At 43.1% G+C, this 11673-nt stretch overlaps 1 protein-coding gene across 1 annotated transcript in view; it reads right to left on the minus strand.

Moving 5' to 3' along the window:
• NPAS2 (neuronal PAS domain protein 2) overlaps nt 1-587 on the minus strand; it is a 55390-nt gene extending 54803 nt beyond the window's left edge. Inside the window, exon 1 of the mRNA XM_054400815.1 lies at nt 541-587. Coding sequence (XP_054256790.1) covers nt 541-572 — 32 coding nt within the window. The 5' untranslated portion in view covers nt 573-587. The remainder of the gene's footprint in view (nt 1-540) is intronic.
• Nucleotides 588-11673: the final 11086 nt, after the last annotated feature.

An 11673-nucleotide genomic window follows, 5' to 3' on the forward strand; every position in this document is an offset into this window, starting at 1 on the left:
GACTTGATGATGGAGTGCAGAATGTTTGTGAACAAAGGTTTGTGCCATTTTATGGCTGACACAGCACTTTTCCTGGTCTTTCTCAGCTCTGAATGTAACTTTTGGGTGCTTTCATTAGTGTGTGATAGGCATTGCTGGATAAATGACCATCACAATAGGGGGAAATCCCACTTCTTTAGTTTTCTCTTTTTGCAAAAAACCCACATTTTTGTATACTCAGGAAGCTCAGATAATGTATTGCAGTGGCAAGAGTATGTTACTGGTTCTTCAGTTCTCATGTTCTGCAGTAATGTGAAGAAAACGATCAAGGCCTTGGCTTGTTTGACATTTTCCACAGGAAACATTGCTACGTTATTTTCTTCTTACAGGGTAGCCAAGAATAGGAATCTGTGAGATGGCAGTTTTTCAAGTTGAGCTTGGCTATGTTTTACTCTCTCTCTCTTTGATTAATTGATGATAGATAAAACAGCTTCTGCAGCAATAAACAGTATCAAGCTCATACCAAGTTAAACAGAGAGTTATAAAAGAAAAAGTGCTCACCTCTTTGCCCTGTCTTTCTCATCTTCATCCATTAGATTGTCTAAGCAGTTTTTTCTGTTGAAGGAATGTGAGAATCATTACAAATTGTCATTTTCTTAGTTCTACTTGCAGGTTAATCTGAGTCGCTCTATTTCATTTTAATAACAGAGTGATGATATCCAGGTCAGATAAATGTGTCAGCAGTGTTTTATTCTACAGTCCTTGATTTTAGGAAACATCCATTGTGTCTAATGTTATTCCTGAGAGTCATGCTAGCCCTAGGGGCTCCAGCCAAGGATCAAGGCTCCCAGGCACAACATGGTGCGTCAGCACAGTACAAAAACAGCTACTTCTTGGGGGATTTTACCATGTGAAGGTTACTCTCTGCAAACCAACAGGCTGGATGTGAATTCAGGGGTCTGCCTAAGTTGAAAAAGCATTTTCACTGTTCCCACATTCCCCCAAAACCCATCCCCAGTGCAAGCGCAGGCACCACCGATGCCTCTAACTTCTCAGGTAAATCTTCCTACTAGGATACTCTTCATCCTCCTCTGTACCCCCTGAATCAAAGCCAGAAGAATGGTAGTAGTTCTGCTGAATGACACCCCAAATTTAAAAAATCCTCATAAACCCTACTGCCTAAGATGCACCATGAAAAACCTCTCCCGCAGCCCAGGACATATCGCTTGCCTGGTGGTGCTGGCACCATGTATGGAGACTACGCCATCCCCATCCCTACTTTTGCTAATCTTTACCAACATTTGGTGACATACCATCAAGGTTTACAGTCCAGTTGCTCCAGCAGTTTGAGCTGTATGAAGAAAGTACCCCAAGCACAAGATGTATTCATAAAGCCACAGAGTAAAAAGTGATAAATTGGGTAAATTAAGTACATTTGTGTAGGAAATGGGTCAAGAACTGGCTGGAGGGCTGTGCCCAGAGACTGGTGGTGAACGGTGCCACATCCAGTTGGCAGCCAGTCACTAGTGGTGTCCTCCAGGGATCAGTGTTGGGCCCTATCCTATTCAATATCTTTATTGATGATGTAGATGAAGGAATTGAGTCTATCATCAGTAAGTTTGCAGATGACACTAAGTTAGGAGCAGGTGTTGATCTATTGGAGGGTAAAAGGGCCCTGCAGAGGGACCTGGACAGGCTGGATGGGTGGGCAGAGGCCAATGGGATGAGATTTAACAAGGCTAAGTGCAAGGTTCTGCACTTTGGCCACAACAATCCCAAACAGCCCTACAGGCTGGGGACAGAGTGGCTGGAGAGCGGCCAGACAGAAAGGGACCTGGGGGTGCTGGTCGATAGTAGGCTGAACATGAGCCAGCAGTGTGCCCAGGTGGCCAGGAGAGCCAATGGCATCCTGGCCTGCATCAGGAATAGTGTAGGAGCAGGTCAAGGGAGGTTATTCTTCCCCTATACTCAGCCCTGGTCAGACCACACCTTGAGTATTGTGTCCAGTTCTGGGCTCCTCTATTCAAGAGAGATGTTGAGGTACTAGAACGTGTCCAGAGAAGGGCAACAAAGCTGGTGAGGGGTCTGGAACACAAACCCTATGAGGAGAGGCTGAAGGAGCTGGGGTTGTTTAGCCTGGTGAAGAGGAGGCTCAGGGGTGACCTCATTGCTGTCTACAACTACCTGAGGGGAGGTTGTAGGCAGGTGAGAGGAGACTGGATGAGGCACTTAGTGCCATGGTCTAGTTGATTGCTTAGGGCCGGGTGATAGGTTGGACTAGATGATCTTGGAGGTCTCTTCCAACCTGGTTAATTCTATGATTTTATGATTCTAAGGGAAAAACACAAAAGCAACCCAGCTGGAGGCTGAGATCCTCAGAAACACTTGTCACCAGCTCACTGCCCACCCTCTTTTGCTCTGTGGCCCTATTAGAAAATGATGCTTAAGCCTTAACCACTTCAGCTTGAGGAGAAAGCCTTGCAATGAGGCAGCCTCTCGCAACACCTCAAACCCGTGTCAGGCTCAAAAGCTGTGTGCTGCTGCATCCAACACAAACATTTTCCAAACCAGTAGCACAATGCAGCTACAAACCTTGGATACTGTCACAGCATCATTTTCAAAGCGGCAGTCTAATGACAGGCAGCTATAACATTCATTTTTAAAAATCAATGTTTCTCATTTAATGAGTCCTCAACATTAAAGATATGAATAAAATTGGAGGGAGGATGTTAATTGCTAGGCATTATTTAAGCCCTTGGTATTTTCCACATCCAGGTCAAACATAATTTTGCCTGTTTAAAGAACATTTTATGGAAAAATGGGAGCGAAAATTTATCGATAGAAATAACAGTGGATAAATTCCCTTTTTCTGCTTCTATTTCTCTTACAGCAATATTCCACCTGCTCATTACTCAATGGTTAGCTAAGAACATGAAGCTACCCTGTAATTTTTTATCAAATATGAGTAATGAGGAATTAAAGCCATAGGCAACTAATTGGTGGGTAAAGCTGCTACTTCATGGCATTCACCTCGTTGATGGAGGATCATGAATAGGAAATACGAAGATCAAGAGACTAGGTTTTTTTAGTCATAAGTGGAAAATTTAAGTTGCTAAATTCTGTTATACAGAACAAAATAACAAGTAATGCCATGTAGCTTTTTGATGTTTTTTCCAGATATTTGTCTTTGCAAACAGCCAAGTCAACCATATCATATATTTTAGACTAGGAAAACGTATAGACCCAGTTAAATTTAATTAGCTGTATTTTACAAATACTTTAGGTGGCTATTTGCCCATTCCCAGAATCAGACTACTAGCTCAAAAAATGTGTTTACAAATAATTTAGGCTGAATTGTAGTGACAAGATCCAGCACATGTTGTTGTTATTTGCTCACCTATTGCAATCAAAATGTTCACTTGTGTTATTCAAGAATACAGAAACCATCAGTAACATGGCAAGTGTTGGCATTTAGGATTTGGCTGTCTTTCTTTGCCAGACCCTTGCTCAAAAGGCTCTTTTGCATGTACCCTTGTCGTATGTCAAGCAAAATGGAGCAGTATCAGCAGAATCTGAATCCCTGAAGGTCTTTCTCTGGTGCAATGAGATCGTCTCTGACTACAAAAGATTCCCAGCATAAAGCAGAAACACAGGGGCAAGAGCTCTAGGTGGCACTGAGGAAGGATGGGGGTGGATGGGGCAGTCAGCAACAGTGCTGCTTGGCCCTAAACAGTTCAGAAAGGCACAATGTACCTAATGGAAAGGGGCTTCCTAGAGCTGTGCCATACAAACCATCGAGGAATTATGCTGCTGGGAAGCCTTTACCCTTACCAGAGAGCAACAGATCTAACTGGTCTGTTCTGCCCAGGATTTGGCTATATCTGTAAGAAATTCATGGCCATCTTCCAGTAAACAAGATTTCTCGCTGACTGACATGAAATTCTGGACCTGCTGTGCTCTTGTTAGTGTTAGACAAAATCTAATTGTCATTTTGCTTCTGTTTGCTTACATGGCAAACCCTCCAGAGCATTGTAAGCACTGCTAGCAGTATTTGCCAGTACATATGTACCACATACCATATACAACTGCTGCAAACCAGTACTGCCATCCCTCTCCTGAGCCACATGAGAGAATGGCTTACACCTGGAGGAAAACCCCATGGCACTGAGTTTAGGAATGTGCTTAGTACAACCTGCTCGCTTTACATTATCCTTCCAGTCCCTCAGTTGGAAGGGTCCCAAATAGCAAACTGAAAATTCACTCCCTCATCCCCATCAGTGCCTGGTTTAGGAGGCAATTCTCACTTCTTGCAATGACAAAGGCAGGCAGTAAACACCATGGCTCTGTGCCACAGTTCCCCTGCAAAGTGGTGACATAAAAAATAAAGTGGCACAAGGTTTTTTCAAAATTTGAACAATTGTTTCAAGCTAACAAAGAGAATTTGGAAACCTGTGGGTAACAACACTACATGATGTAACTCCTGCCAATAGAGAATTTAACAGTTATAGTTACATTTGGAGCTTCATTAATATCATCATCACCAACAAGAGGTGAAAACACCAGCACTCAAAAAGATGGGAATCACCCAGAGTAAGGAGGAGAAAGCTCATATACACCCATCAGGAGGGTACCCAGATATACACATAAAGCAACTGGTAAGGAAGAATGGCATTTTGGAAACAAAAGAATGGCTAAAACTGTTAACCATGTACCTTTGGATTAGTTATCAGATGGAGAATTACAGCACAAACATCCCCCCCACATTCATTCATACAATGAATTGTTGCTCAGGAAAGAAGTAATCCAGGCAGAGAGCCAGTTCACTCCAGGGACTCTCCAGAAGAAAGGTTGCACATGTTTATTTTGATACAGTCTATTCCCAGTGGACATAGAGCTTGCACTATAAAATTCATCTGGCACTGGCACTTATCCTGCACTAGAAACACAGTTTTTAGCAAGTCAAACTGCTACTCCTCTATGTAGGTGAAGTTAGTTCCTCTTCTTCCTGCCCTATCGCTCATAAAAATATTGTATAAAATGACTGACACTCAAATATGTAATCAGCTATTGATTTCCTGCTAGGTTGCCACATGGCTAGCTAATCTCAGTCCTACAAATCAACCTGACATTTAAGGAGAATTTTAAATAATATTTTTTTAAACCCAGCTTAATTACATCAGCGGTTTAGATTTCTTTTAGAGGTCCTGGAATGCACCTGTGGAAGCCTAGTGAGAAATCACAGTGCTTGGTGCTCCTCTGTCCCTGTGTTAGGCAGCTGGGTGCAAGACAGGGATTTTCCTTCCCTTCCCTCTCTGGCATGGTGGGGTTTCTGCCTTCACCACCCCACAGGCCTGCTTGGCACATTCAGCCACTTGTCCTGTACCGTCAGGCGTGCTCAGTCCTAGCAAGACAGGTGCTACCCACCTGGTGTTGCTTCCTACACACCACAGATGTACCTGAGCCCTCCCTTGGACCTCACACTCAGACTGCTCAGGACGCTGGTACAATACCACCATCCTAAGTAAAGATGATGATACTGCACTTGGAGAACAATCCTCTCACAGACAAGAGATGGGCAAGGGTTGTATTGAAAATTGGGACACTGGGAAGAAACATCTTGAACTGCCTTCTGGCCTCTGGGCAGACCCTCCCCAACAACTGTTATCTTTGTGAAGAGTGAAGAAAACTAGCAACAGAGTGGAGGGCAGACATTCTTCTGTGTTTTTTGGACACTTTGCTTAGCCCCAAGTGCCTGTGTTACTTCTGCCCAGCACTGCCTCATCAGGGAGTTACTCTCCAGTTCCTTCTTTGAAGGTGAGGAGCAAATGCCAAAGGAGTAAAGAGCTTGGCATTATAAAGGAGGCACGGAGGTATGTTTGGTGGTCCAGAATCTAAAGCCCAGATCCACCCACACATGGTGTCCTGTGCATAGTGAGTGGGATCCAAGACAGAAAGAAGGCACTGAAAAGCAGTAGTGGCTTTGGGCATAAGCCAAAGAGTATAGTTTCTGGCTATCCAGCAACACTGGGGACAGTGTGGCTGAGTCACTGTGCTGGCATCACAGCCACATCCCCTTACATCTCTGATGAGGGACACGATCTGATGGGCACTGTGATCAGATAGTGATGGCCCACGGGTGTTCCACAGTATGGGTTAGATGGGCACTTGCCCACACTAGGGAGCACTGCTATGGCTCAGTACTAGCAGCTGCACCTGCTTCTTCTCAGCTAAGACAGAGTTCTGAAATCAAAACCCCACTAACAAGCAAAGTACCTTTTTCCCAAGCCTTTCTGAGGGGCAAAGAGAAAGATTATCAAGTGGCAAGTCTTAAAAAAGGTCACATGGTGACAGGTGAGAAGTGACCCCCTGACCATTTAAAATGTCTTGTTCCATCTTTGACATGGATGAACCATCAAATATCCCATCATGAAAGCTGTGGCATGATCACACAGAGGAAGAATTTGTATAAACAGAAATCAGAACAAACCAACAGATTCATGGACACATCGAACTGAAATGTGCCACTCCATCCTTATTTTTTCAGATGTAAACCTATAAACTGTGGCAAGAACATGCTGGAGTCCAAAACTAAACACACTGCAATCCCATCCACCGCAGTCAACATTGATTTATCAAAATGTAAAAAGAGTAGCCTTAAGAAAACATCAGACAGTAAAAAATCACTTTCCTGATGATACACACTGTTATTTGAGAAGAGTGGGAGAATGGCTGTCTGCAGTTACCATGGGTCATGTAATGCTGTGGTTGTTATGGGAATTACTGGCTTTATAAGTAAAGGAAAAATCTGGTAGCATGGTAAGCATCCAGCTTGAGAGTTAACAACTAGTTTTGCCTGCAGTGTGCAGCACAGTCTTCCTGCCTTCACCAGATTACTACATTTTGTTTACACTAGAGAAGAGATTGTTTAGAGGTTTCAAAAAACAAAGCAGAAGAAAACTTTTGGAGAAAATACTGGGCTTCATGAACCTCACAGGCTTCTCCATTTTTCATACATATGTGTACAACGAATCTTTAGATGGTAACAGGCTTAAAGCAAAACAGACACTAAAAAATAATCCAAATGTGGACAATGAAAATGATGGAATGTGACATAAACTAATGCTCCACTCTTCTGAAGTGGGGATGGCAGGTAGATGCTTCCAGGTAATGCAGCTGAGTATTATGAGACTATGATGAAGAGAAGTAAAGGCCAAGAGCATATACTGGTTTTATTCTTTACAGAATTACCATTTAAAGGGAAGCTGTATTCTTTTCTCTATGTCAGAAACCTTGCTTCTGTTGCTGTGTGCTATTTGCCAGCTTTCCCCCCTCTACCCTGGTGCTGGCTGAATTTTTGGTTGTGCAGCCTGCAAACCCCCTACAGATGTGGCATAATTTGCATCAGTGCAAGTCAGGAGTGAGACAGCTGACGTCAGCAGCATTGTGCTGGAGAGAAGCCAGGGTAAGTGAGAGGTGTTCTTTCTCTCTAGCTTGTGAGCAATGCATAAAGTTTGTGCAGTGCTTGGGATCTCTGATGAAGATCAGTATATATGTACTCATTATTATTATTATTATTATTATTACTATTACTGAATGACTAAAGTTACTCAGACTTCACTGAACAAGCTAAGTGAATCCCTGGGTTCAACCACTGTTCTGTTTCCCTCGCACGGCTGGAAACAGAAAGGCAAATAAATTAAACTAACATTAATCAGCAAAGACTGCCATCTGTATAACTTGGAGCACTTCTCCATGTGCCCATCCCCTTCCAGCAATGCTAAACAGGATTAGCCGTCCGTGGGCGGACAGGGAAAGTAGGTCAGTTTGGTAACATTGCTGTCTGTGATGAAAGGAGGATGTGACTGCAATGGTCCGCTGACAGCCCTCTCGCCTTCCGAGTGAGCTGCGGTGATGAAGCACCTGGGGTTGTCCCAGGTCACATGAGGTGGCTCAGACCCCTGTGTCCCTGCATGCCAACACCTGCCATTTGCAGAAGCAAGAGTTTTGCAAAGCCTGGACGATGTGCTGGAGTTAATGTGTGCGTTTCAAGAGGGGAACTGAGGTACACGGCAGCTACAGGCTTAGTTATCAGTAGTTTGTGCCCAGCCAAACGTCTGTCAAAGCTTTGGAATGAAAGTGGCAAGGGATGGTAAATCATCAGGTGAAGGTATTGTCTTTCTGTATTGACTTTATTGGGTGTGTAGGGAAAGTCAACACTCACTTGGATTTGACACTTGCAGGGCACTTCAAGAGCAACAAGAAGCTTCTGCTGCTAAACAAGAAGAGGTTCTCTTGGTACATCAGCAGCAAAAGTTTAACAAGAAAAGTGTGGGTCTGCTGCAGTATTGGAGATGGATGAGGAGGTGAATTTGCAATAGCAAACACTGGTAAGTTTGAGGTAATGATTCCGCCTTTGCTGTTGTCTTTACCAGCAAGGTCTTTGTGTTGAAGGCAGGGTCAGGGAGAAGCAGAAAGACCAGCAGAGGGTGAGGGTCAACTCAGTGAACTTGACGGAGCTTCAGGGAAGTTTACGCAGCATTCATTAGACAACATCTAGAGTTATGTTTTGGGGCCCCCCAGATTAAATGGAAAGAGTCCAGCAGAGAATCCCAAATATGATGGGAGCTGAAGCACTTGCTTCATGAGGAGGGGCTGGGGTACAAGAGATGGCTTTGGGGACACCTGAAAGTCCCCCCATTGTCTAGAAGGGGTCAATGACTCCTCATTGTGGTTCAACATGAGAGAGTGAGAAACAATGGGTGTAAATTGAGAGAAGAGAGGAGAAACTTTTCCCCATGAGGACAGCCAAGCAATGGAGCAGGCTGCCTGGAGAGACTGCACCGTGCTTAATCTTGGAGGCTTTCAAGACCTGACTGGGCAAAGCCATAAGCAGCCTGATCTCTGGTCTGACTTCAGAGCTGGTCGTTCTTTGAGCAGGTGGTTGGACTGGAAACCTCTTGAGGTTCTTTCCAATCTGAGTTGTCCTATGATTCTGGATCCAGCTACCACTGGGAACATCCTAAGCATATCAGCCTCCTTTAATTAGTTCCTGTATTATATATGTTACTAAACCCTATTTTATTATGCCTTTGCTCTTCTGTGCTACAAATAGTTTGTGCACTCTCCCCTACACTGATGTCCCTCCTGCTTTATAAATCTGCCATCTAGGAGAAAAGAATGTAGGATACACATCTTAACATTGTATGTCTGTATGTCATGTCTGCCATATCACTTTTAGACATTAATTTTAAAAAATACTGACTTTACTATAGAATTAACAAAAAAAGAAGAAAAACATGTTTCATGAGAATGGCTCTTAGCTGCAAAACCTGTTATTCTTCCCTCTACTTCTCATGTTTTTAATATGTTTTAGGTATTTATAAAACTTTAATCCTGGTAGTATCAGAAGTCTGGAATGTACCAAGGCTTAACTCTATACTGCTAAAAGAAGTCCCTCATGCATGTGCATCTTTGCAAAATCCAGGCCTACATCTGGAGGTAGAGTTGCACAGATTATTTTGTAGCTATTAGCTCTGAAATCTTCCCTTGAAAATGGTCAATCTGTTCAAGTCTATTTGGTCCTGGAAATATTTAAATAAGTAGAATAATATAACATCTGATCTCTGATCTTCTGATGGTCAAATGTTCAGCCAGTGCAGGCAAACTGGCAGAATATGGGAGTATAACACTATAAAGACTCAAAAACTCAAGGATTGTTGTTTTGTTTGGCATGAACTACATAGGAAACACCAACACAAGCATAAAATCAGTCTTTTTTGATGGGACTCTTGTCAAAGTCCCTCTCTTTTTTTTTCTGGTAGCAAAAAAAAAAAAAAAAAAAAAGGCTCTTGACAAGATCATTTTAACCCTTCCCATCTAACAAACAGGCTACAGAGGCACTGGAGTATAAATCAATATTTCCAGGAGCTGACACAGGTTGGGTTTGTTCCCCGTACTCATTTGTTTGTTAACTATTTATGGATGACTCTTCAAGAACCATATTACTCTTCTTCTAAAAGCTCTGTGCCTGGGTGCAATTTTGCTAACAGCAGAAAATATTGCTGCTGGAAGAAATGCTGAACTTTTGACAGTGCTATCTAATTAACTGTCACCATTTACCCCAGTTGTGATGGTGTCTCCTCCATATGTAAGATGCTGAAATAAATCCTCACACATTTCTGCGGAGATTTCAGCAGGCAAGTAGAAACTAAACTTGAAGCCAAATTCCCTTCTGGTCTTAGGCACATAACCTGATGTGGCAGCTCTCTCTTCATTGAGCAGGACTTGGTGGGAAGGACTGTTCACTCTCAGTGCCCTTGCCTTCTCCCCACCCAGTGGGACCTTGCTTGCTTCTTCAACCAGCAAGAACCAGTGGGCCCAGCTCTAAGGAATGGACCGGGACTTGAGCCAGGCAGCAAGTGCTCTCCTTGGCCTTCACTATCCTCATGGGCATCCCAGCATGGTGACACCCATGGGGACTCAGCTTTTCTGCCACTGATGGGGGCTGGAGGGAGGATGTGTAAAGGGAAGCCTGACCGCCCCTGCAGAGAGCCCACAAGAATAAACAACTTCTCTGCCCCGTGCAAGAGGCAAAGCTGTGGCCTAAATCTGCTGCTGTACAGGGAAAAAAAATAATCCCTAAACAATATAAAGAAATAAGTACAGATATCAACACAAATAATCCCATTGCTTCTGTGTTAACAGCTTGATAACATATCTGCTTCTAATTCACACGCTGCTTTAAATTTTCTGCTCTGTAATAACTATCACATCTCCGTCAGCAGAACTAAATATTTAAACATCTAGGGAGAGGAATCATGAAAGGCTGTTTTGGGGAGATATTTTTAAATGGACAATTTGTTGTCATTTAATTTTCAGAACTTGCTGTCTCTCTCTTCTCAGGACAGCGCCTGCAAGCCTGTGACCATACAGACTATTGCTCTGTACAGCTTGCTGTCTCTCTTGCAGGTGAACTATGCAACCCACGGGGATTTCAGGTAATTTCTGGTAAAACCAAGGCAGGAGTATGCAGCTCAGGGCTTGGCTGGGCACCACTAAGCATGAAGACACTAAGCAGAGACACACAATCTGCCTGGCTGCATGGCACTTTGTGGACAAACACTCTCCAGTTGTGATCCTTCAGTTTATGTCTTGAGTCCATAAACTTGTTGAGAGTTCAGACACAACATCAGACCAGGTTGTGCCTATAGTTTGCACCATCTTGAACGTTTATGCCCTTAAGTCCCTCCTATCTCAAGCTGTGCCACACTCCAGCTGTGTTGCCGGCATGTCCCCACCAATGTATGAAGTGCTGCTTTTCTCAGCTTCTTCATGTAACTAGTGGTTCCCATTTTTACAATGATAAAGTTTCTCCAGAGTGATGTAAAAATCAAATCAGGTTTTACAAAATTAATCTCAAAGGAAAAAGGATAATTATTAAAGAGCTTCATTAGTGCTTTGCAATCTTAATTATGATAATTATATTTTTGTAGCTAATATAACCAAACTCCTGCTTTTAAATCCCATTAATGAGCATTTTTAATCCTTCTCCTACTGGGCCAACCAAACCATAACATTGAACTTAATATTTACACAGGGCACTATTTTAAATAAAAATGATGCACTGTTTACTTAGGATCTCCATTCCCTTTTATTCATACTTCGAAGGTGCACCTTCTTTCAAGACACAAGAAA

Source organism: Indicator indicator, chromosome 1, assembly GCF_027791375.1.
Source record: "Indicator indicator isolate 239-I01 chromosome 1, UM_Iind_1.1, whole genome shotgun sequence".
Lineage (NCBI taxonomy): Eukaryota > Metazoa > Chordata > Aves > Piciformes > Indicatoridae > Indicator > Indicator indicator.